This window comes from Salmo trutta, chromosome 11 (genome assembly GCF_901001165.1).
Source record: "Salmo trutta chromosome 11, fSalTru1.1, whole genome shotgun sequence".
Taxonomy (NCBI): Eukaryota; Metazoa; Chordata; class Actinopteri; order Salmoniformes; family Salmonidae; genus Salmo; species Salmo trutta.
In genome coordinates this window covers 21,230,813-21,255,430 of record NC_042967.1, presented here as the reverse complement: position 1 = coordinate 21,255,430, position 24,618 = coordinate 21,230,813, and the positions used below count along the sequence as shown (strand labels likewise).

General features: G+C 42.0%; 1 protein-coding gene across 2 annotated transcripts; it reads right to left on the bottom strand.

Annotated features, from left to right (window-relative positions):
* Window positions 1-17,905: 17,905 nt before the first annotated feature.
* LOC115202464 (N-acetylaspartate synthetase) lies at window positions 17,906-20,540 on the bottom strand. 2 transcript variants are annotated; one of them, XM_029766622.1, is made up of 3 exons: window positions 20,203-20,540; window positions 19,714-19,878; window positions 17,906-19,220 (listed from the first exon to the last, which is right to left on the bottom strand). In XM_029766622.1, the coding sequence occupies exons 1-3, from the start codon at window positions 20,429-20,431 to the stop codon at window positions 18,826-18,828; spliced, it is 789 nt and encodes a 262-aa protein (XP_029622482.1). In that variant the 5' UTR covers window positions 20,432-20,540; the 3' UTR covers window positions 17,906-18,825. The 2 variants fall into 2 exon arrangements, with proteins under 2 accessions (XP_029622482.1, XP_029622483.1); XM_029766623.1 differs by having other exon boundaries at window positions 20,218-20,540.
* Window positions 20,541-24,618: the final 4,078 nt, after the last annotated feature.

Genomic DNA, 24,618 nt, shown 5'->3' with positions numbered 1-24,618 from the left:
TCTCTCTTTAGTCTGGTTGTTGTAACTGGTCTGTAGCTGGTCTCTCTCTTTAGTCAGGGTGTTGTAACTGGTCTGTAGCTGGTCTCCCTCTTTAGTCAGGTTGTTGTATCTGGTCTGTAGCTGGTCTCTCTTTTTAGTAAGGTTGTTGTAACGGTTCTGTAACTGGTCGCTCTCTTTAGTCAGGGTGTTGTGTCTGGTCTGTAGCTGGTCTCTCTCTTTAGTCAGGGTTTTGTAACTGGTCTTTAACTGGTCTCTCTCTTTAGTTGGGGTGGTGTAACTGGTCTGTAGCTGGTCTCTCTCTTTAGTCAGGGTGTTGTATCTGGTCTGTAGCTCGTCTCGCTCTTTAGTCAGGGTGTTATAACTGGTCTTTAGCTGGTCTCTCTCTTTAGTCAGGTTGTTCAAACTGGACGTGTGGAATCTCTCTGCAGAGTAGTAATGACCAATGATTCGGTTATCTGTCAAAATAGAAACATATCGATTTTTTGGACAATTATATAAAATGAAATTCAGCCACACGAGTGGATATGGTATACACATGTGCTTACATCACTGAGGACAACACAGTAATTTCCCCATTGTGGTCCTTTGAACATCTAAATATTGAACTTCTGATGATGAAGAATGTAAACTCAGCAAAAAAAGAAACGTCCTCTCACTGTCAACTGCGTCTATTTTCAGCAAACTTAAAATATGTGTAAATATTTGTATGAACATAAAAATATTCAACAACTGAGAAATAAACGGAACAAGTTCCACAGACATGTGACTAACAGAAATTGAATAATGTGTCCCTGAACAAAGGAGGGTCAAAATTAACAGTCAGTATTGTCACGACTCCTACCGAAGGTGGCCCCCCCTCCTGCTCGGGTGGCGCTCGGTGGTCGTCATCACCAGCCTACTAGCTGCCACTGATTCCCTTTTTGTTTTCCCCCTTTTCGTTATTAGGTGCACCTGTTCCTAGTTGGGCTGATTAGCGGGCTTTATTAGCCAGCAGGCCCGCCTGCTCTTTGTGCAGGATTGTTTCTCTGTTTGCTTTGCTTGATGACACTCTGATTTTGTATTTTGCAGTAGTGCGTGTGTTTGCGCCAACAGCGTTTTGTCCCCTGTGTTTGGGGCACCTTGTTTTGTTGTGTGCTTTGATCGCTGTTTTGGGAAGGCTTGTGTTTTAGCCGTTGTGCTTATTAAAGCCACTACCCTGTATCGCTGCTTCCTGCATTTGATTCCTCCAGCACGACACCCAAGCCTTACAAGTATCTGATGTGGCCACCAGCTGCATTAAGTACTGCAGTACATCTCCTCCTTATGGACTGCACCAGATTTGCCAGAAGCCCTCACCCGCCGATCCAACAGGTCCCAGATGTGCTCAATGGGATTGAGATCCGGGCTCTTCGCTGGCCATGGCAGAACACTGACATTCCTGTCTTGCAGGAAATCACGCACAGAACAAGCAGTATGGCTGGTGGCATTGTCATGCTGGAGGGTCATGTCAGGATGAGCCTGCAGGAAGGGTACCACATGAGGGAGGAGGATGTCTTCCCTGTAACGCACAGCGTTGAGATTGCCTGCAATGACAACAAGCTCAGTTCGATGATGCTGTGACACACCGCCCCAGACCATGACGGACCCTTCACCTCTAAATCGATCCCGCTCCAGAGTACAGGTCTCGGTGTAACGCTCATTCCTTTGACGATAAACGCGAATCCGACCATCACACCTGGTGAGACAATACCGCGACTCGTCAGTGAAGAGCACTTTTTGCCAGTCCTGTCTGGTCCAGCAACGGTGGGTATGTGCCCATAGGCGATGTTGTTGCCGGTGATATCAGGTGAGGACCGGCCTTACAATAGGTCTACAAGCCCTCAGTCCAGCCTCTCTCAGCCTATTGCCGGAACAGTCTGAGCACTGATGGAGGGATCGTGCATTCCTGGTGTAACTTGGGCAGTTGTTGTTGCCATCCTGTACCTGTCCCGCAGGTGTGATGTTCAGATGTACCGATCCTGTGCAGGTGTTGTTACACGTGGTCTGCCACTGCGAAGATGATCAGCTGTCCGTCCTTTCTCCCTGTAGCGCCTGTCTTAGGTGTCTCATAGTACAGACATTGCAATTTATTGCCCTGGCCACATCTGCAGTCCTCATGCCTCTTTGCAGCATGCCTAAAGCACGTTCACGCAGATGAGCAGGGACCCTGGGCATCTTTCTTTTGGTGTTTTTCAGAGTCAGTAGAAAGGCCTCTTTAGTGTCCTAAGTTTTCATAACTGTGACCTTAATTGCCTACCCTCTGTAAGCTGTTCGTGTCTTAACAACCGTTCCACAGGTGCATGTTCATTCATTGTTTATGGTTCATTGAGCAAGCATGGTGAACAGTGTTTAAACCCTTTACAATGAATATGTGTGAAGTTATTTGGATTTTTACAAAATATTTTTCAAAGACAGGGTCCTGAAAAAGGGCCGTTCCTTTTTTTTACTGAGTTTATTAGTGAAAACATAATAAACGTATAAACTTACAGTAGACAGACAGGCCTATGATCCCAGCCAGTAGGAGAACACACAGCAGCCCCAGACACACTGCAGCAACTCCGGATGGTCTCTTCCACCACTGAAAATTAGCTGAATCTCAAGGTATTAAAAACTCTCTCGGGTAATGTTATTTTTTTTTTATATCATCCAGAATTGTGAGGGGACTAATAGGTACTCGTCTGAGAAAGTGGTGTGTGTGTGTGTGTGTGTGCGTGCGTGCGTGCGTGCGTGTGTGTATCTGTACTTGCATTGATACCTGAAAATGTAACAGCAATGTAATCCTTTTTTCTGGGCTTGTTGGCATATGTGTCTTTATCAATATCCATGGTCTGCATTGTTGGATTCTCCACCTGTGTTTGTATAGATTGTCTCTTACATTTTTACACTCAAATGTGTATCTGTACCTTATGTATCGTTATTTGAAATACTGGAGGTGAGCTTGACGTAGTTTATTTACTCATTACAGAGGAAACAATGGGATAGTCCCAAACGTACAAACTCAATTAGTGATTGCTTAGGTAAAATATTAATATTTTAAACATAAAGTTGTATATATCTAACCCCCCCCCCCCCCCCCCCACAGACAGTGCATAACATTAGCATGTATTAATCAGGTGAAATGATGAAGAAAAGTCTTACCACGGTCTTTGAGAGTTGAAAAGAGATGCATCCAAATATATTACATTGGTGTGTAAATATGTCCAACGTAACAGATGTACTGAGTGAGCACGAAATGTAAGATTGGAGTTGTGTGTTTTTTGTCCAAACCACTGCACATTTTGTGCCAACATCAGCATATCCTTTACCTTATTTGGCCAAACAATTATGAACTAATATACCACTGGACGATAGGTTCAGATATACGGTATCATGTGGTTAACTTGGGCTTATCCAGAAAATGTGTGAGTGGTTGGAAACAGGCAGTATGTGTAACTAAAGTTCACAGTCAACTGAAAGTTCAAGTTACAGAATGCTGCACAGAAATGTGGGGTCATTTGGACTATTAAAAAAACACAAGGACACTTAACAATGCTCAATCACTACATTTTGTTATTCTTGTCTTAACAACAAACCAATATAGACCGTGATAAGCTTTATTTTCTTCATTTCATCTGTTATGATTATGTCATTTTATGCATTGTCGGATTCTTATGTAATGTGTTAGAAGCTCTGGGGCGATCATAATACATACAGGACAATTGGTTTAGAGATATGGAATTTGTGCTTTAAATATGAATGTTTTACCCAATAGGAGCATGTGTTGCTAGTTGGGCAGATTTTGCACCTTTGGGACTATCCCATTGGTTCCTTTGTACTGGGTAAGCTGAATCATGCTAACCTCAAGTTTTTGACGTCTGCAAACGCAGGTGCAGTTGAAAGCAAATAATCAACCAGTCCTTCAATTGGCTGAAACTATCTTGAGTGGAGCATGGGGGAGCGGCTAGCGAATAAATTATATTTCAAAAAAAGATGACTAATGTTATTTGTTTTTAATTATGCCCAGGTCATGGAGGCCCCTTGATGAAATGAGGCCTGAGGCAACCTAAGGGTAAGTCCGCCAGTGGGGAGGAGGGAAGGAGAGGCGAGAGACAGCAACCGACAAAGCCGACTCGCGCTATAGTAGACTAATAGCTGCCATAGTTAGGTTATTTATCATCCAATATGATTGTGTAGTACCTGTCTTGACTGAATCAAACCGGAAGAAGCTAGTTAATACCTAGCTAGCTAGGCTAATTAAAGCTGCATGCATTCTCTCGTCCTACAGCTACAAATAACAGCAACTCCAATGAGAATATGAATTATTAGATGCTTCAGGATTTTGGCAATGAAGCCCTTTATCTACTTCTCCAGAGTCAGATGAACTGGATACCATGTTTATGTCTCTGCATGAAGTTTAAAGGAAGTTGCTTAATAGCTCTAGCGCAATTGCTAACTAGTGTTAGCGCAATGACTGGAAGTCTATGATATCTACTTGCATGCTAGTTTGCATTGGCACGTGAACCTACAGTGCCTTCAGAAAGTTATCACACCCCTTGACTTGTTCCACTTTTTTGTTGTGTTTTAACCAGATTTGTCTATAAGTACCTCATCTCTGTACCCCACACATACAATTATATGTAAGCACCCTCAGCCGAGCAGTGAATTTCAAACACGGATTCAACCACAAAGACCATGGATGTTTTCCAATGCCTCCCAAAAAGGGCACATATTGGTAAATGGGTAAAAAATTATAAAAGCAGACATTTAATATCCCTTTGAACATGGTTATTAATTGCACTTTGAATGGTGTATCAATAAACCCAGTCACTACAAAGATACAGGTGTCCTTTCTAACTCAGTTGCCGGAGAGGAAGGAAACCACTCAGGGATTTCACCATGAGACCAATGGTGACATTAAAACAGTTACAGAGTTTAATTCCTGTTATAGGAGAACACTGAGGATGGATCAACAACATTATAGTTACTCCACAATACTAACCTAATTGACAGAGTGAAAAGAAGGAAGCCTGTACAGAATAAAAATATTCCAAAACATGTGTTCTGTTTGCAAAAAGGCATTAAAACAATACTGCAAAAAATGTGGCAAAGCAATTCACTTTTTGTCTTGAATAAAGTGTTATATTTGGGGCAAATCCAATCCAACACATTACTGAGTACCACTCTCCAAATTTTAAAGTATAGTGGTGACTGAATCCTGTTATGGGTATGCTTGTAATCATTAAGGACTGAGGAGTTTTTCAGGTTAAAAAATAAACGGAATGGAGCAAAATCCTAGAGGAAAAACCTGGTTCAGACACTGGCAGATTAATTCACCTTTCAGCAGGACAGTAACCTAAAACATAAGGAAAAATCTACACAGGAGTTGCTTACCCAGAAGACAGTGAATGTTCCTCAGTGGCCGAGGTACAGTTTTGACTTAAAAATCTACTTGAAAATCTATGGCAAGACCTGAAAATTGTTGTCTAGATTTTAAGCAAATGAGGAATCATTGTGTGAGACAAATCAGAAAGGCAAAATCTGACTATTATGTAACTGCTCTTTTGGATTGTATTTTTTATTTTACCTTTATTTAACGAAGCAACTCAGTTAAGAACAAATTCTTAATTACAATGATGGCCTACACCGGCCAAACTCGGACGACACTGGGCCAATTGTGCGCAGCCCTATGGGACTCCCAATCATGGCCGGTTGTGATATAGTCTGGATTCAAACCAAGTTGTCTATAGTGACTCCTCTAGCACTGAGATGCAGTGTCTTAGACCACTGCGCCACTTGGGAGCCCGGCTTGTAATGGTAATGGAAACCCGGCTAAATTCTGGAAAACTGTCAGAGAGACCTGAAAATAGCTCTGCAGCGACACTCCTCATCCAACCTGACAGAGCTTGAGAGGACCTGCAGAGAAGAATGGGAGAAACTCCCCAAATACAGGTGTGCCAAGCTTGTAGCGTCATACCCAAGAAAACTTGAGGCTGTAATCGCTGCCAAAAGTGCTTCAACAAAGTACTGAGTAAAGGGTCTGAATACTTATGTAAATAAGGTATTTCTGTTAGTTTTTTTATACATTTGCTAACATTTCCAAAAATCTGTTTTTGTTATGCCATTATGGGGTGTTGTGTGGAGTAAAAAAATGCATTTCATCCATTTTAGAATAAGGCTGTAATGTAACAAAATGTGGAAAAAGTCATGGGGTCTGAATACTTTCTGAATGCACTGCATTATTTATCAAAGTGCAGCTGCTACTACTCTTAAACCTTTGGATGTCATCTACCATACATTCTTAGAAAAAAGGATTCCGAAAGGGTTCTCGGCTTACCCCATAGGAGAACCCTTTTTGGTTCCAAGTAGAACTCATTTGGGTTCCATGTAGAACCCTCTGTGTAACGGGTTCTCCATGGAACTCCAAAGTGTTCTACCTGGAACCAAAAAGGCTTCTTTAAAGGGTTTTCCTATGGGGACAACCTAAGAGTGTAATGCCCTTTGTTTTGTTACAGGTGACAGTTTGATACTCATCACTGCATCCTGTATCAAAAGGTTGGCTGGACTTCGCTAAAGACCCGTAGATCTCTACATTACTCCCTTTTTGCTTACACGGCCCTACTTCATAAACTTCCGTCTTATCTAACTTTGCTGTTGAAGTATAGACACCTGAGTTGCCTAACCCCGTTCACACAGGATTGGTTAACTCTTGAGGTTCCTAGGGTCTCCACCGAGCTAGGTAAATCTGCTTTTAGTTTTAAAGCACCATAATGGTGGAACAAAATTCTAAATAAATAAATAATATAAAAATAAATATTTCATCTTGATGTTCTGGTGCCATTCGGGCAATTTTAAAGTATTGATTGAGGACTTATTTGTGGAGCAATGTAACTGTTTTTCTGGGTGATTTGTGATGTTTTATTTTTGCTTCCCATGACTGTGTTTTCATATTTTAATGTATATAGAGACCTAGGTCTCAATATTTAGTCTCTGTTAAAGTAAAGGTTCAATAAAATAAAATCAACATCCAATTTGACAGAGCTTGAATAATAAAAAATAAAAAATAATGGGCAAATGTTGCACAATCCAGGTGTGGAAAGCTCTTAAAAACGTATCCAGAAAGATTCACAGCTGTAATCACTGCGTCAGGTGCTTCTGCAAAGTATTGAGTCAGGGGCCTGAATACTCATGTAAATGAGATATTTCTGTATTTCATTTTCAATTCATTTTTTTAAATGTTTTCATTTTGTCATTATGGGGTATTTTGTGTAGATGGATGAGAAAAAAATCATTTTGAATTCAGGCTGTAACACAACAAAATGTGGAATAAATCAAGGTATATGAATACTTTCTGAAGGCACTGTATCTCTAACTTCCTTCATACTGGATGCAGAGACATAAAAGTGCTATCCATGAGTTAATCTGACTCTGGGAAAGTAGATAAAGGGTTTCAATGCCAAAATATCAAAGTATGCCTTTCAGTAGCACTCCCCAGTTTTCTCTTGGTGGTTGTAGCCTGGCCTCCTTTACTTTTAATTCCGCTATTTTAATTCCATCTTCCATTGAGAGGAGCATTGTGAGGCCTCTAGCGGAGAAATTATATTTTAAAAAGATGACTAGTATTATTTTCTATTATTATACCCAGCTCATGAGACACCTTGAGGAAACAAGGTCTGAGGCATTCTTTCCTCTTCTGTCAAATGGTAAATTCGCCAGTAGCTGCGACGAGGGGTTCCGGAAGTGGATTCTCAAGCCTCGTAACCTGTGGTGATATTGAATATTAGCGACAGCGATATTACTGTGCAACATAGACGTTACATTTTCTACCAGGATTGCAAAACAATTAGTATGTCGATGTAGTGCCCATCGGTTTTGAATGTTTCAACCTTGAATGGAGCTCGCCAGCTTGTAGTCCTAAGAAACAGAAATGAGTTACCTCTGGTTCATTCAGCCATTCCCATGTGAGAAAATAATGGGTAAAGAATGGAGTTTTGGGATGAATGCCAAAAATAAGGTCTGAGGTTAACACAGTTTTTGGAGAGGGTTATACATTTAGTTCTATGAGATAATATCAGTCAGTTAAAGTCACCTTTATGAATTATAAAGTGTTCAAAATTCACAAAAGGGGACATTAGCTGACTGCTAGTATCTGATAGAACAAAACATATAAGATTTACTAAGCCTGTGTTTACCACATACATTCTTTTTGCCGTTTATCCAAAACCCCTAAAGAAAAAGAAAAAACATCCACATTGGCCAACGGGCCATCGCAGAGTTTGTGCAGTACAATAATTTACCACTAGATGGTGGACTTGGTATGTCATCTGTGGACATGTGACCAGACCAAGGGGTCAATTCAGCAGGATGCAACGTTCAGGAACGTTCAGATAGAAATATACTATGTAGTAAAAACATGCCTCTCTGACATGTAGAATAAGGAATCATGTCTGCTTTATTGATGGCATTGCCATCTGCAACGTTCGACCACGTTTGTCCCGAGGCTCTTTCTCAATTGTCTCCTTCCTATCATCTGCACTGATTGGCTTCACAGGTGAAAACAATATGGTGGAAGGAAGCTCATCATTAAGCTGGCTTAGCTTTCACCTGGTCACTTCTTTCAGATCAGTGAAGGAGAGGACTGATGTTTAGACGACTGAAAAAGAGCCCAAGTGTATGGAGTTAGTGAAGTGTATGGAGTTAGTGAAGTGTATGGAGTTAGTGAAGTGTATGGAGTTAGTGAAGTGTATGGTATGGAGTTAGTGAAGTGTATGGTATGGAGTTAGTGAAGTGTATGGTATGGAGTTAGTGAAGTGTATGGTATGGAGTTAGTGAAGTGTATGGTATGGAGTTAGTGAAGTGTATGGTATGGAGTTAGTGAAGTGTATGGTATGGAGTTAGTGAAGTGTATGGAGTTAGTGAAGTGTATGGAGTTAGTGAAGTGTATGGAGTTAGTGAAGTGTATGGAGTTAGTGAAGTGTATGGTATGGAGTTAGTGAAGTGTATGGAGTTAGTGAAGTGTATGGAGTTAGTGAAGTGTATGGAGTTAGTGAAGTGTATGGTATGGAGTTAGTGAAGTGTATGGTATGGAGTTAGTGAAGTGTATGGTATGGAGTTAGTGAAGTGTTGTTGAATTAACTGAACCAGGTGTGTTATTACTCCGCTGGGCTGAAAAAGGCATGTACAGGCAGCAGCTCTTTTGGGCCAGTTGTGGTGAGTGCTGATGTACAACATGGGGGTGTGTGAAACTTACTCCTCAGCCTGAAGGGGCCCCTCCTGTGCCAGCCAATAGCTAGCTTTTCACGTGATGCTGACTGGTAAGACACGTCAAGGGGTGGTCACGTGTGCTAGCAAAGCAGAGGTCCTGAGTTTAAGCCAGGTATAGGCCAAATCGGGAGGAAGTGGTACTCACTTAGCAGGCAGCTTGGCGTCCTTTACACTGATGTAGGTTGTCATGCATGGTTACTGAGCATTCACACAAAATGGATGTATATGTTTATACATGAATCTTATGCATTCTTGGTCACACACACGCATGCGTGCCAAACCTCTGCAAACATGCTCTAACATGCAGGACAACAACAATAGTTTATGGGGGGGGTTAGTGTAGTGTAATTCTAACAGGGGAGGGCAATGGGAGAGAGTTTCAGAAGAGTAAAATGTGACTTGGCTAAAAGGGAATTTAATAAGCAGCAACAATTAAGTGCTGACAGCTCCTGACAAACTACCCTCTCTTCTTAATCTCTCTCTTTCTCGCTCTCGTTCTCTCTCGCTCTTTCTCACTCACTCTCTTTCTCTCTCGCTCTCTCTCACGTTTTGTGAAACTTAAAAAATACCAAGTTGCAACACAAGCGATATTCGTTATTTTCCATTGGTCATTCAAATGTGTTAGCCAGCTAGGGTTATCTAGACATGCTTCTAGCCTGGTCTAGGGTTATGAAATTCTGCAACATTTCCCAGAATTCACAGATTTCCTCCTTATTCCTCACTCATACCAGCCAGGATTTCTTCAAAACCAAGGAATTTTTGGAAAGTTAGCAGACTTTGCAACCCTAAGCCTGGCTAAACCAGAATGAATGCTGAACTCAATGTTTCTAAGATCAGAACAAGGCTATACTTCTCCCAATGGTTAGAAGAATTACAGCTTTCAGTCTGGTTTAACCAGGCCAGTTCTGAGGGGGTCATGAGCCGTAACATGTAACCGTTTCATGGAATCTCACACCCAGATGATGATGTGGCCGCGCCTGTGTGTGGCGCCTTTGTGTGTGTGTGTGCGTTTTTAGCTGAGTCAGAAAGCCTTAAGGTTATGCACTTCTAGTCTCCTCCAACATCCCCTAATGCCCTCTTCACTCCCGAAATAGGCCTCCTACACGTGCCTCTCTCCTTTCCTCCCTCACTAAGGGCCCCATCCCAACTTAAGACATCTATTCCTGTTTTATGCACTTCTCACTAGTTTTTATTCAGACTGATCTAGTTAGTTTTTATTCAGACTGATCTAGTTGGATAGTTTTTATTCAGACTGATCTAGTTGGATAGTTTTTATTCAGACTGATCTAGTTGGATAGTTTTTATTCAGACTGATCTAGTTGGATAGTTTTTATTCAGACTGATCTAGTTGGATAGTTTTTATTCAGACTGATCTAGTTCGTTTTTATTCAGACTGATCTAGTTGGATAGTTTTTATTCAGACTGATCTAGTTGGATAGTTTTTATTCAGACTGATCTAGTTGGATAGTTTTTATTCAGACTGATCTAGTTAGTTTTTATTCAGACTGATCTAGTTGGTTAGTTTTTATTCAGACTGATCTAGTTGGATAGTTTTTATTCAGACTGATCTAGTTGGATAGTTTTTATACAGACTGATCTAGTTGGATAGTTTTTATTCAGACTGATCTAGTTGGATAGTTTTTATTCAGACTGATCTAGTTGGATAGTTTTTATTCAGACTGATCGAGTTGGATAGTTTTTATTCAGACTGATCGAGTTGGATAGTTTTTATTCAGACTGATCGAGTTGGATAGTTTTTATTCAGACTGATCGAGTTGGATAGTTTTTATTCAGACTGATCGAGTTGGATAGTTTTTATTCAGACTGATCTAGTTGGATAGTTTTTATTCAGACTGATCTAGTTGGATAGTTTTTATTCAGACTGATCTAGTTGGATAGTTTTTATTCAGACTGATCTAGTTAGTTTTTATTCAGACTGATCTAGTTGGATAGTTTTTATTCAGACTGATCTAGTTGGATAGTTTTTATTCAGACTGATCTAGTTGGATAGTTTTTATTCAGACTGATCTAGTTGGATAGTTTTTATTCAGACTGATCTAGTTGGATAGTTTTTATTCAGACTGATCTAGTTGGATAGTTTTTATTCAGACTGATCTAGTTGGATAGTATTTATTCAGACTGATCTAGTTGGATAGTTTTTATTCAGACTGATCTAGTTGGATAGTTTTTATTCAGACTGATCTAGTTGGATAGTTTTTATACAGACTGATCTAGTTGGATAGTATTTATTCAGACTGATCTAGTTGGATAGTTTTTATTCAGACTGATCTAGTTGGATAGTTTTTATTCAGACTGATCTAGTTGGATAGTTTTTATTCAGACTGATCTAGTTGGATAGTTTTTATTCAGACTGATCTAGTTGGATAGTTTTTATTCAGACTGATCTAGTTGGATAGTTTTTATTCAGACTGATCTAGTTGGATAGTTTTTATTCAGACTGATCGAGTTGGATAGTTTTTATTCAGACTGATCGAGTTGGATAGTTTTTATTCAGACTGATCGAGTTGGATAGTTTTTATTCAGACTGATCTAGTTGGATAGTTTTTATTCAGACTGATCTAGTTGGATAGTTTTTATTCAGACTGATCTAGTTGGATAGTTTTTATTCAGACTGATCTAGTTGGATAGTTTTTATTCAGACTGATCTAGTTGGATAGTTTTTATTCAGACTGATCTAGTTGGATAGTTTTTATTCAGACTGATCTAGTTGGATAGTTTTTATTCAGACTGATCTAGTTGGATAGTTTTTATTCAGACTGATCTAGTTGGATAGTTTTTATTCAGACTGATCTAGTTGGTTAGTTTTTATTCAGACTGATCTAGTTGGATAGTTTTTATTCAGACTGATCTAGTTGGATAGTATTTATTCAGACTGATCTAGATAGTTAGCTAACTTTCCTTTCTTACCATTATCTGGGTATTTGAGTTTCAATGTGAGTTCAACCATCATTCAGTTAGTTCGCTCTGTTCATTAAAATCACAATTTAATCAGCACCCATCTATTTTTTTGTAACTATCTGGACCTAGCATTTGTTTTTGAAGTATTGAAACCGAACCATATGATTTAAATGAAAGCGAATGTAAGATGCGCTCATCATTTCAAATAGGCTACATCAAGTATTAAACCGCCTATAAACACTCTAAATAGGCTACATCTAGTATTAAACCGCCTATAAACACTCTAAATAGGCTACATGTAGTATTAAACTGCCTATAAACACTCTAAATAGGCTACATGTAGTATTAAACCGCCTATAAACACTCTAAATAGGCTACATGTAGTATTAAACAGCCTATAAACACTCTAAATAGGCTACATCTAGTATTAAACCGCCTATAAACTCTAAATAGGCTACATGTAGTATTAAACTGCCTATAAACACTCTAAATAGGCTACATGTAGTATTAAACAGCCTATAAACACTCTAAATAGGCTACATGTAGTATTAAACAGCCTATAAACACTCTAAATAGGTCAGGCACCAGACGGGGAGCATAAGAAGGAACGGAAATAAAAAAAAAAGTAGCCTATATTATTTCAAGGCCTTCAAAGAAATACATTGTGAAGCATTTGCTAGTGCGACATACTAGGCTGGTAGGAAGTCAGGAACATTAAGCGCTATGCATTTAAACATTTCATTGTATCAAATCATTGTAGTCTATAAATTGCACATATAGGCTGTGACTTACGTAGAATTAAATACAAATGATTTATGCTCAGTGCCTTTCAATTCAATTTTAGAAACACCGGTTTGGCCAGTCTGTGTCTTCAGGCTCATGCGATGGTGCCTGGAGAGCAGACCAGCAGTGGAGAACATCCTCTTCACACTTGCAGAGCCACTGGGGATGCTAAACACCCTTTTGGCCACTCTTTCCAGGCTGGGCAGAGATGCAGTTTTTTTTCTATAGGTAGGTAAAAAAGGTTTTCAGGCAAAATAACCCAATCAAAATGGAAAGATTAAAAGTTGTGAATATGACAGGCCTATTCGGCCAAAATCAATTATGGCCTATTGTATAGATAATATAACAAAAATGAAGGAAACTTTTAAGAGATCTGATTTGTAGTTTATAAATACTTCACTACAATGACACACGTAATTAGCTACCCACCTCGTTCCTTTCTGTTAGCATGTGCACATAGTAAGTACACCAATCATGCTTTCGTGATATGTGTCTTTTCAGATTCCACAATGATTCTTTAGTTGTGGACAGAACGTCATCGCTCTCCCTCTCTGCTCTTGGTCTTCATCTTTGTAAGTCAACTTGATTTAGCACCTGTGTGTTTTATCAGTTTCTTTATGACAATATTTAGTGAACTTCATGACAGTAGCTAAAGCAAGGGGCTATAGCAGCACACAAGTAGACTACAAATGCATGCTGGGCCGGGCGGGGCGGGGCGGGGCGTGAGCTGGTGAAGTGAGCGCTACTGGAGAGAAAGTGGAGCGGGCGAGGAGGCCGACCCTCCAGCCGCTGGGATACTCTAGTCTGGACAGCAAAAACACTTTAAAGGGCCGATCGCCAGTTAAAACAACAACAAAGCGACACTGTAACCACTGTCAAATTCATAGACATAGCTATGGATGAAAGGACTGACCATCCATGATATCAAAGTGTACTTTAATCATGCTTTGAGGCTATACAGTGTTTACATAGTTTACAAACGTTGGAGTAAAACAATCTTATATTTTGGGTTCTGATGGGGCACGACATTAGAACTAAGCTCATGAGGCATTTCTAAGTTATATTCTTCTAGAATCAATGGTTATGTACTGTATCGTTCATTTATACGTTCAGAATGGATATAGCAGCTGCAGATTGCCCCTTTAAAGCCATTTTTCTCAGTTTCCCTGGTTGCGCAGTTATTGCTCTTTCCATTTGTAGGGCAGTTTTGTGCTCAACTTTGGAGGCGGCTTATGGTAGAGAAATTAACAAATTCTCTGGCAACAGCTCTGGTGGACATTCCTGCAGTCGGCATGCGAATTGCATGCTCCCTCAAAACTTGAGATATCTATGGCATTGTGTTGTGTGTCAAAACTGCACATTGGAAACAGGCAGTATGTCTAACTAAAGTGTTTAGAAGTGTTTCTAAAGTGCACAGAAGTGTTTCAAAACACCCTCTCTCAAGCACAACCTGGGGTTATGAATGATCTAATATTATGCTACTCCAAAATTACCTAAAGTTAGAAAACATGTGTCTATAGCTTACTTTCAAATATATTTTTTGGTGTAATAATGTGGTCTGCATGAATGACAGTGCAGGGAATTTTGTTCAGTGACATAAACCCAAACCTGGACACAATGCAAAGCAAATGCAGATCTAGAGATGAACCTCAGGAATACTGACCTGGGATCAAGTCCTCCCTGTCCACATGACCTTATTCATTATGATCAAAAAGGATAAACAGATCATAGATCAGCACTCCTGCACTGACACGTTTGATATATATGGTCCCTGACTTGAGTCTGCTAATGCAGCACTTAAAATAAAGGTATTTTACATATGTCTGCATTTTTCTACAAAAACTAGAGGAAGAGAGAGTAATGTGAAAGACAAAAACAGGAAAGTATGGTGTGAGAAAAATAGAAGTGGAGGAGCTGTGTCAGGGTGATAAGGCGGAATCCCCTACCCTGCACTATGTTACTTATTTTAAGAACTATACCGTTTCTTGTAAAACACATGATCTTGCTTCTCATACAGTAGGCCTTACAAGGCCTTAAAAAAGGATATCTAGGAACCCTGCAATAGGCCAGCTAGCCACTCTTCAATAGGCCAGCTAGCCACTCTACAATAGGCTACCTAGCCACTCTACAATAGGCTACCTAGCCACTCTACAATAGGCTACCTAGCCACTCTACAATAGGCTACCTAGCCACTCTACAATAGGCTACCTAGCCACTCTACAATAGGCTACCTAGCCACTCTACAATAGGCTACCTAGCCACTCTACAATAGGCTACCTAGCCACTCTACAATAGGCTACCTAGCCACTCTACAATAGGCTACCTAGCCACTCTACAATAGGCTACCTAGCCACTCTACAATAGACTACCTAGCCACTCTACAATAGGCTACCTAGCCACTCCACAATAGGCTACCTAGCCACTCCACAATAGGCTACCTAGCCACTCCACAATAGGCTACCTAGCCACTCCACAATAGGCTACCTAGCCACTCCACAATAGGCTACCTAGCCACTCCACAATAGGCTACCTAGCCACTCCACAATAGGCTACCTAGCCACTCTACATTAACCTAGTGACCCTACAATGGGATACCTAGGGAACCTACAATAGGATACCTAGGGAACCTACAATAGGCTAGCTAGGGACCCTACAATAGGCTAGCTAGCCACTCTACATGAACCCATAATAGTCTAAGCCCTGTATTACAATTATTTGATGAACATTTTTATTTGGCCTTACTGCTATTAGCCCATACAAATGCATTGAATAACAGATTCACTACATGGAACAGATAGTCCCCCTTAAAAAATCTAAAGGAAGTTTGTTCTGAAGTGTCTGTCCTATATCTGAGAGATATAAGAATGATCAGTAACATTTTTTTTTTTACATGTATTTAACCCCTTATTTTTGTCATTAAACAGTCTCCATATATACTTCCATTATTTTTTGGTACCAGGGGACCTTCAGACGGCTCGTGAGCATTCTAGAGCAAAACAACTGAAATGTCCGTGTTTGTGAGAGTCTCACCTTTCCACAGAGGGGTCATGTCAGTGTGTAGCCCAAACTGCTCTGATGCCACAGACAGAAGTTGGCAGATTGGCTGAACCAACTACAGCCGAGTCCCAAGATGCTTGTGGAGGTCGTAGAGCAAAACGGAGAACGCAATCGTGTTTGTGAGTGTCTCATCGAGGGGTTATAATAGTTTGTAGGCCAAACCTTTTGGACGTTACAGACGATGTTGTGAGAAGACCAATTTTTGGGATGTTTCATGGTCTGACAAACACCTCTCTAGCTCTGTCAACTTTCACCACAGACGTGGAAGTATGACATAGGTTGATGAGGTGGATTGAGACGCATCCAATGTAATAAAACATCTAGTTTAAACTGACAGATTTTGATGGGGATGTTCGTATTATGCTAATTATATTTTCCAAAGGGGCGCGGACATCAACCTCAGGGGGTTTTAACCTAGCGACCCTACAATAGGCTAGCTATTAAACCTAGAATAGGCTAGCTAGCAAACATACAATATGCTAGCTAGGGACCCTACAATAAGCTATAGCCACCCTAAATTTAACTAGCAACCGTACAGTATTTATAGGTTAGCTAGCAACGTATAAAGAGAGGGCTGAATTTTTGCAAGAAATAAAAACTTGTGAATGATGAATGAGTTACCTGATGCTGACACCCTGATAGCAGGATGTCAAATGCATTAAAGGGGAGATGTTTAATGTTGTGTTGCATCCAGAGTGATTGTGATGTTACTAGCTATGCCTGTCATGGACTGTTCGTTAAAAAAACTATTCTAGAACCCTCCTCCTGAACAGGGTTCAACAACCAGTTACTTTTGGTCAAGACACAAACAGGGTTAGAAAGTTCAGAACCATGTTTGAACAGATAAAGGGACAATCTGAAGGTCAAACAAAAATGAACTGGGCAAACATCTACCCCCCAGAGACTGGGCTATAGATGCAATGACTGAACATCCATGACATAAGAATTGTAGTTTTTAAAATGTCTTGAAGCTATACAGTGACTAAGTTTGCATTTTGTTATATTCTTCCAGAATCAACAGCTAGTATAGAGTATATAATTAATTTAAGTGCAAAAATTGAGTTAGCAATCACAGATTACACCTTTAAAAGTAATGAATTTTGGCATTTAGTCTTCCAATTTTCCATGTTTTGGAATTGTGAATTAGCTAAACATTCAATCATTACTTTTACCCGAAAGTATACCTTATACCCCTATAGCTTTTGAGAGAGGGGGATATGAAAGTATACCTTTTACCCCTATAGCTTTTGAGAGAGGGGGATATGAAAGTATACCTTTTACCCCTATAGCTTTTGAGAGAGGGGGATATGATACACTTCTGTGCAGCATTTTGTGACTTGAGCTTGACCAGAACATTTCAACTTTTGGACAAATGATAACCGTTTCCTCCCAAAGTCCATTTGTAATGACTTATCACACTAAGTGTCTAGCTATCTCCTTCGGTTCATGCTAACACGTAGTTAACCTCATGCAGAAACATTGGTTTTGTCTGAAACACTATTCAGTGGTATTGTATTTTTATATATTTTATTTTTAGGAACAAAAACAGAGTACAAAATAAAATATGAGACAATAGACCCGTTGAGAAAGATACTTGGGGGGAAAAAAAATACTATTTGAGTAAATATATTTATTGGTTTATTTTGATTTTGAAAATGTAATGAATTCAAGGTTATTTGTTGATGTAAAAATTTAAATGTACAGATTTGAAGGTTGTGTCATTAGATTTGGGGTGTGTTGTGGTCGTGAGAAATGATTGCAAATAAATAAATAAAAAGGGGTCCCCAGAAATTCTGGCAGGAAAATTCAAAAATGAAAAAAGTTTGAATACCACTTTTGAGGTGACCATGCATTAGGAATTTAACAGTGAGGAGGCTGACGAAGTCAATGAATTTTTCTTGCCCAGAGAGAGGCTTTTTATTTGCAAGTGAAGATAATAGCCGGCAAAATGTGCAAGTATTTACAGAAATGATCAAATAGAGCATTTCAAACAAACCCGAGCAGCATGCCGACCTGTTCCCTGTCCTGTTCCTCAAACAATGAGAGTACAGGCTTCTTATAGCAATACCCAAGCCTTATACATCTGGTCAATTAACATTCAAAGCACATGATATACCATACAGACATGTTCAGATAAACATATGTAATAATACCAGCACACATGTCAATGGAGATGCTGCTATGCTTTAAGCATCAATAACCTGGGATATAAACATGCATGTCCCCCGGAATAAGCTACTAGCGCGTTACCCTGAATAAACCATGCACTCGAACGCACCCCATTTCCCCACCAATTCTCTGAACCGGAAATTAACAGAAACCTCTTCAAATCACAAGGAAAAACGGTACGTTTGCGAACAATTCTTTAACCTAGTGATTACATACATTACGTTCTGGAGATTTTCTTCCATTCACTAAATGGTGAAACAAGGTGCTCAGGGTCTCAGGGGGTTGGGTTAGAGTGTGTGCTTGCGTGTGTGGCGTGCATTTGCCTGCATGTGCACTCGTGTGTTGTACTCCATCCCTGTTCCGTGCTCCATCCCTGTTCCGTGCTGTGCTCCATCCCTGTTCCGTGCTGTGCTCCATCCCTGTTCCGTGCTGTGCTGTACTTTATTACTGTGCTGGGCTCCATCACTGTTCCGTGTGCTGGGCTCCATCACTGTTCCGTGTGCTGGGCTCCATCACTGTGCTGTGCTCCATCACTGTTCTGTACTGTACTTTATTACTGTGCTGTGCTCCATCACTGTTCTGTGCTGTACTTTATTGCTGTGCTCCATCACTGTGCTGTGCTCCATCACTGTGCTGTGTTCAGTGCTGGCTGTGAGTGTTAGTCTTGTGAACGATCATGTCCATCCGGTAGTGGTGATGACTGACCCTGTAGAAGAGCTGTTCCAGAACCGACCGGCTCACGCCAGGAGTGGCGTATCCCTTGGTGATGCCGACGCATCGGAACCCCAGAGTCTGGTATAGCCGGTGAGCAGCCGGCGAGTAGGCCGTGGTTCCCAAGACGACAGAGAGGTAGCCACGGTCCGCTGCAAATTGTAGAACCTTCCGCCCGAGGGCAAAGCCAACCCCGCGGTGCCGACAGGGCCTGTCCACCGACATGCGATGCAGCTCCACACTGCCAGCTTCCCCCCGCAGGGCATGGGCCGCCACTACACCCACCACACTGCCTTCCAGCACTGCAACCCACAGACAGGAGTCTGAGAGAAATAAGGGAGGTGGAATTTGGAAATAGTGGATTATATCAAATGATGTCCTTATCCTCCCATTTAATAAAAGCTGATGTCATTGTCTTGACTTTTATACTTTAAATGGATCCTTTTCTTGGAAGAGCCTAATCACTGACTGGTCATCCTTTGGGAACAAAGATTTACTATACGTTTTATTTTCTATTGATGGGGTAGACCGAAAGGAGCCTGGACTCAGCGGGATCATGGTGACACATCCAGACACTAGCTTGTCATTTTAAATGAGTAATTATATTCAAGAATGGAGACAGGAATGAAGTCCTGGTTTTATTTTACCTCCCTGGAAGTTTGCTTTTAACCAGGCACTGAATCTTATGTGCATATTCATTTTTTTAACAAAATAACTATGTGTAATATAACTAAACTAAAGCCAACTACACTCAAATAAACAAATAAAACGAATGATAAATGCATTTTTAAAAAACTATTCCACCAAAACTATTACCTGGAGTTGTCATGTAATGTCCCTCGATGTCGCCCATATCCGTGAGTTTGGCGCGCTCCAGGTAACCAAGGACAACTCTCCTGCTGTAGTAGTAGCGTGCGCACAGGACAGCGAGAGGCACCAAACAAGTCAGCAAGAACGACTTGGTCGCAATAAAACAAACAACTGCAAAAGACATGGCGAAAAATAGATGATTGAGTAATCTAAATGTTGACATACAATAGTCACAGGAAGTAAATGAGTTGGTACTATCGCAATCGAGCACAAATTATGCATTCTACTGCACATTTCCCAGAATTATACTAAATAATGCAATCAAATAACAAACGGTATTGATGAAATATGTCAAGATAGCCTAAATGTAAATGATTACATTTATAACATTCTCCATTGCCAAAAGCACATTTTCTCAGACTAATGCAATCAAATAACAGTGAAAACTGTAACCTATTGATGGAATAACAGTCAATATATAAATTGATATAATACCTATATCTTGATTACTTGTCATAGCGGCGTACAGCAGCAGGCTCTCAGGGTGATGTTTTAACCCTCTAAACGCGGTGTCCGGAACCATCTCCATCAGCCCGTCAATGAATATGCGCTCGACGTCCGGATAGTCAGCGCTTTCGAAATTACGCACAACCACACGGTCCGTTCTAGATCCATTAGTCCCTTTCTGATGGTACTTTCTTGTCACTTTGTTGTTGTCTTCCATGTTATCTCACTCACAAACTTTGTTGGTGGCTCCCTGGGAAAAGTGAACTGACTCGCATAAGTCGTTAAATACTGTCACACGTCACCTGTCGTGTGCTCGTCTCCACCCCCCTCCAGGTGTCTCCCATTTCCCCCATTTTCCCCTGTGCATTTATACCTGTGTTTTCTGTTTGTCTGTTGTCAGTTCATCAAGTCTACCAGCGTTTTTCACTGTACTCCTGGTTTTTGCTCTAGAGGTCTGATAGAATACCCTGTGTTCGTGTAACGAATGCCGTAAGTATGGTGCTTTGGCAAGGGACCAAATGGTCAAATATTTCTAACCTTGCATTTCCTACTAGGTTACTTGTCCTTACCCAAATCAATGTCTATTCCACATTGGTTCAATGTAACTTCATTGAAATGACATGGAAACAACGTTAATTCAACCAGTGTGCCCAGTGGGTAGTGTTAGAAGTTTGATGAAATAGGTCACTTGGTGGGGTGTTAGTTGATCACAATAACGGTCGCGATATGTTGGCGTTGTTGCACCCATGACACACCAATGTTCCCCTGGTGTTTGGCAAATGGCAACACAGGAACAATTACCAAAGCTTTGGCGTGAAATCATGCAGCTCCGCCCCAAATGGCACCCTATTCCCTATGGTGCATACTATTGACCAAAGCCCTATGGGGATAGGTTGTCATTTGGGACTCACCCATGCTCTTTCTTTTCTTTGGGGTGGCAGGATAGCCTAGTGGTTAGAGCATTGGACTAGTAACCGAAGTATCCATAAAAAGTTGCTGGCCCCAGTTCTGATTAAATAATGCTTTGGCACAGTAATGACAGGACAGCTAGTTTATTCTCCAAAACTCTGCTGTCTCCTTCAACATGTGTTACTTTCAAAGTCGACTAATTCATATTGCAGGAAGGTGCACGAGTCCAATAGACAATATGAATAGGCTATATTTAAAACTATGTTACTCCTGCTCTTACTTACGTCTTGTCTGTTGGAGATGCAGTAAGACTATAACACCACTGGGGGAGAGAGAGACTTTTTTTTTTCTTTACTGAAACATTCTCATTTCATTTAAAACTCACCACCCCCCCCCCCCCCCCCTTAAAAATAAACCCAAAAATATATCCTGTAATGCATACATGTACCATACTCACCTTTCCAGCTACCACATGATACAAACCAACATCACAATACCCACTCCTACAACCGTATATCCAAAACATCTTCCCCAGCTATGCAGACAGCCCCCCCAACACACCATATCTCCTGAAACATCTCCACACTTTTTATAATTTTATAGAACTCAAACTCAACCCTAAGGCGCGCAGAGACCATCCCATTAAACAATAATAAAGGGTCTGTTATCCCCCCACCTTTGACCCTGTTCCTCATTGTTAGCCAAATAGCTAACTTTGCCTGAGCAAACAGAAAATTCAACAAAACATATTTTTCCTTCTACTTACTTGAATACCTGTATCCCATTATGAACACCCCAACAGTAAAAACCACCCCCAACCTCTCACACAGACATTCCAACAGAGACATTAGTGACATTAACCTGGTGCACACAGAAAACACATGAATCACAGTTTCTTTCATTTTACAGAAAGGACACCCCTGCCCGACTCCCGGTTCAACCCGTGCCAACCAGCTGTTAGTGGCCAGGGCTCCATGAAGAACCCTCCACTGGAGGTCTCCTGACCTCTTTGGTACTGGGGGTTTGTACAGCCCCCTCCATCTAAAACCCACCATACTCTCCGCCCCACATACCCCCTGCCACTGATGTGCCTTCACTCCTGTTAGGCTCCTAATATTCCTAACCTTAACGCAGAGGTTGTAGAGGGCTTTACCTCCCACCCCTTCAAACTCTCCCAGGCTCGGAGTGTTAAAATCTAACAAGTCCTCCAGACCCCCTTGCCAGTCTCCAGTCTCTGCCGTCACCTGCAGTGGCGGAAAACTTGGTGGCCCCTCTCCCTTTGGCTGCTCAAACATCCCCCTTACCGGCTCAGACAGTGCCTCCTGGACCTCCTCCAGGAATCTCTCCAGCAGCCTAAGAGACGTTATTCCTGTTTGCTGTGCCAAGACTTCCGGGATTTTCCACCCCTCCTCTCCCAGCAGTCGCAGGTCACCCAGCCTTTGTACACCCCCTGCCATCAGTTGCCTCTGCAGGGTGGCCGACTGGACCGATCTCAAAGGAATGGCTGGGTTGTGGAAGATAGGCTCCTCCCACAGCCCAGGCTCCACACCCCCTTCTCGTGTGGCCTTAGCAGCTGCCAGGCCATCAGCACTGCAGAGTAAAAATCTGAGAGACCTGCTGTACTCAGCCTCTCCAGCTTCATGAGGAACAGCTGCCGGTCCAACCCTAATCCGCCAGCTCTCCTCAGCAGCGCGCATACTGGTTCCCTCCAGCCAACATCAGTATGGTACAGCAGTCTCTGCACCGCCTTTAGCCGGAAAGCAGCCACCCTGCTCTCCAGTTCCACCAGGCCCTGTCCTCCTTCGTGGACGGTCATATACAACACTGCCGCCCTCAGCCAGTGATGGCCCGACCAGAAGAAGTCTACCAGCTTGCATTGCAGGTCTGTGAGCAGGCCGGCGGGGGGGTTGAGGACAGCCAGTTTATGCCACAGGGAAGATGCCACCAGGTTGTTGATTATCAGCACCATCCCTCTATATGACACTTGGGACAGGAGACACCTCCACCTGGCCAGTCTTGACACCACTGCCTGTGACAGCCCCTCCCAGTTCTTCCTGACCCACTTCTCCGAGCCCAGATACACCCCCAACACTTTAAGCCCTTCACAACCCCACTGCAAACGCCCTGGAAGCAGAGGAGGAGCCCTATCCCCCCATGCCCCACATAACAGAGCTTTGCTCTTGCCCCAGTTTACCTTTGCTGATGAAGCTCCCTCGTACACCTTCAGACTGGTCTCTAGTGCCTGCATATCCTGACCATCCCTGACCTTCACAGAAACATCATCTGCATATGCTGACACTGCTATTCCTGTCAACACATCCATGCCTGTCCAGCACACTCCCTGCAGTCCCCTGCGTAGCAGTCCTAAAAAAGGCTCAATGGCTAGTGTGTATAACTGCCCAGATAGAGGGCATCCTTGTCTAATGCCCCGTCTCACCCAGACTGGCCTACTGAGCCCCCCTCCCACCTTAACCATACATGACGCCCCAGCATACAACAGCTTCACACGTCAAAAAACTCTTCCCAAACCCAAACACAGACATCACATTAAACAGATACTCATGGTCCACTCTATCAAAAGCCTTCTCTTGATCTAAAGAGACCAGTCCAAAGTTCACATTAGAACCTCTCGACAAGTCCAACATGTCCCTAATTAAGAACAAGTTGTCTGTGATTGAGCGTCCCGGTACACAATATGTTTGGTCCTTATGTACTATCGAGTCCAAATGGGACTTCAGTCTGTTAGAGAGGACCTTGGCAAATATCTTGTAGTCCGCTTAGAGCAATGCCACAGGCCTCCAGTTCTTAAGTTCACACAAGTCCCCTTTTTTGGGCAGGAGAGTCAGAGCCGCCTGACGGCAGCTCATTGGCAACTCTCCTACCCCGACGCATTCACGCAACACGCAAAAGAAGTCCTGTCCAATTATTCCCCAGAATTTTTTATACAACTCCACTGGGAGTCCATCAACCCCCGGTGCACGACCAGGGGACATCTGGGTTACGGCCTCTGCCAGTTCATGGCACAACAGAGGAATGGCCATTTCATCCCTCTCTGCCAGAGAGAGTTTAGGGAGTCCTGCGAACAAGACCTGAGCACACAAAGGATCACACACTTCTGCCCTATACAATTCAGTATAAAACTCCACAGTCCGCTCCCGCATCTCCCCCACCACAGAGGTCACCCGCCCATCAGACAGCCGTAGACAATGCATGCCCTTGGCTTCACTGCACTGTCTTTCCAAACCAAAGAAGAAGGAGCTGGGAGCATCCATCTCCTTGAGCATGGAGAACCTAGCTCTTACAAGTGCTCCCTTTGCTTTAACCTGGAAAAAACTGCCCAGGTCCCTACGTAATTCAGCTAAATTAGCCTGGAGGCCTACATTGCCTTGCCCCACCATATCTACCTCCATCTCACTAATACACCGCTCTAGTTCCCCCAATACTCGCCTAGCCTCTGAGGATGAGAGAGCTGTGTACTGTTGACAGAAAAGCCGA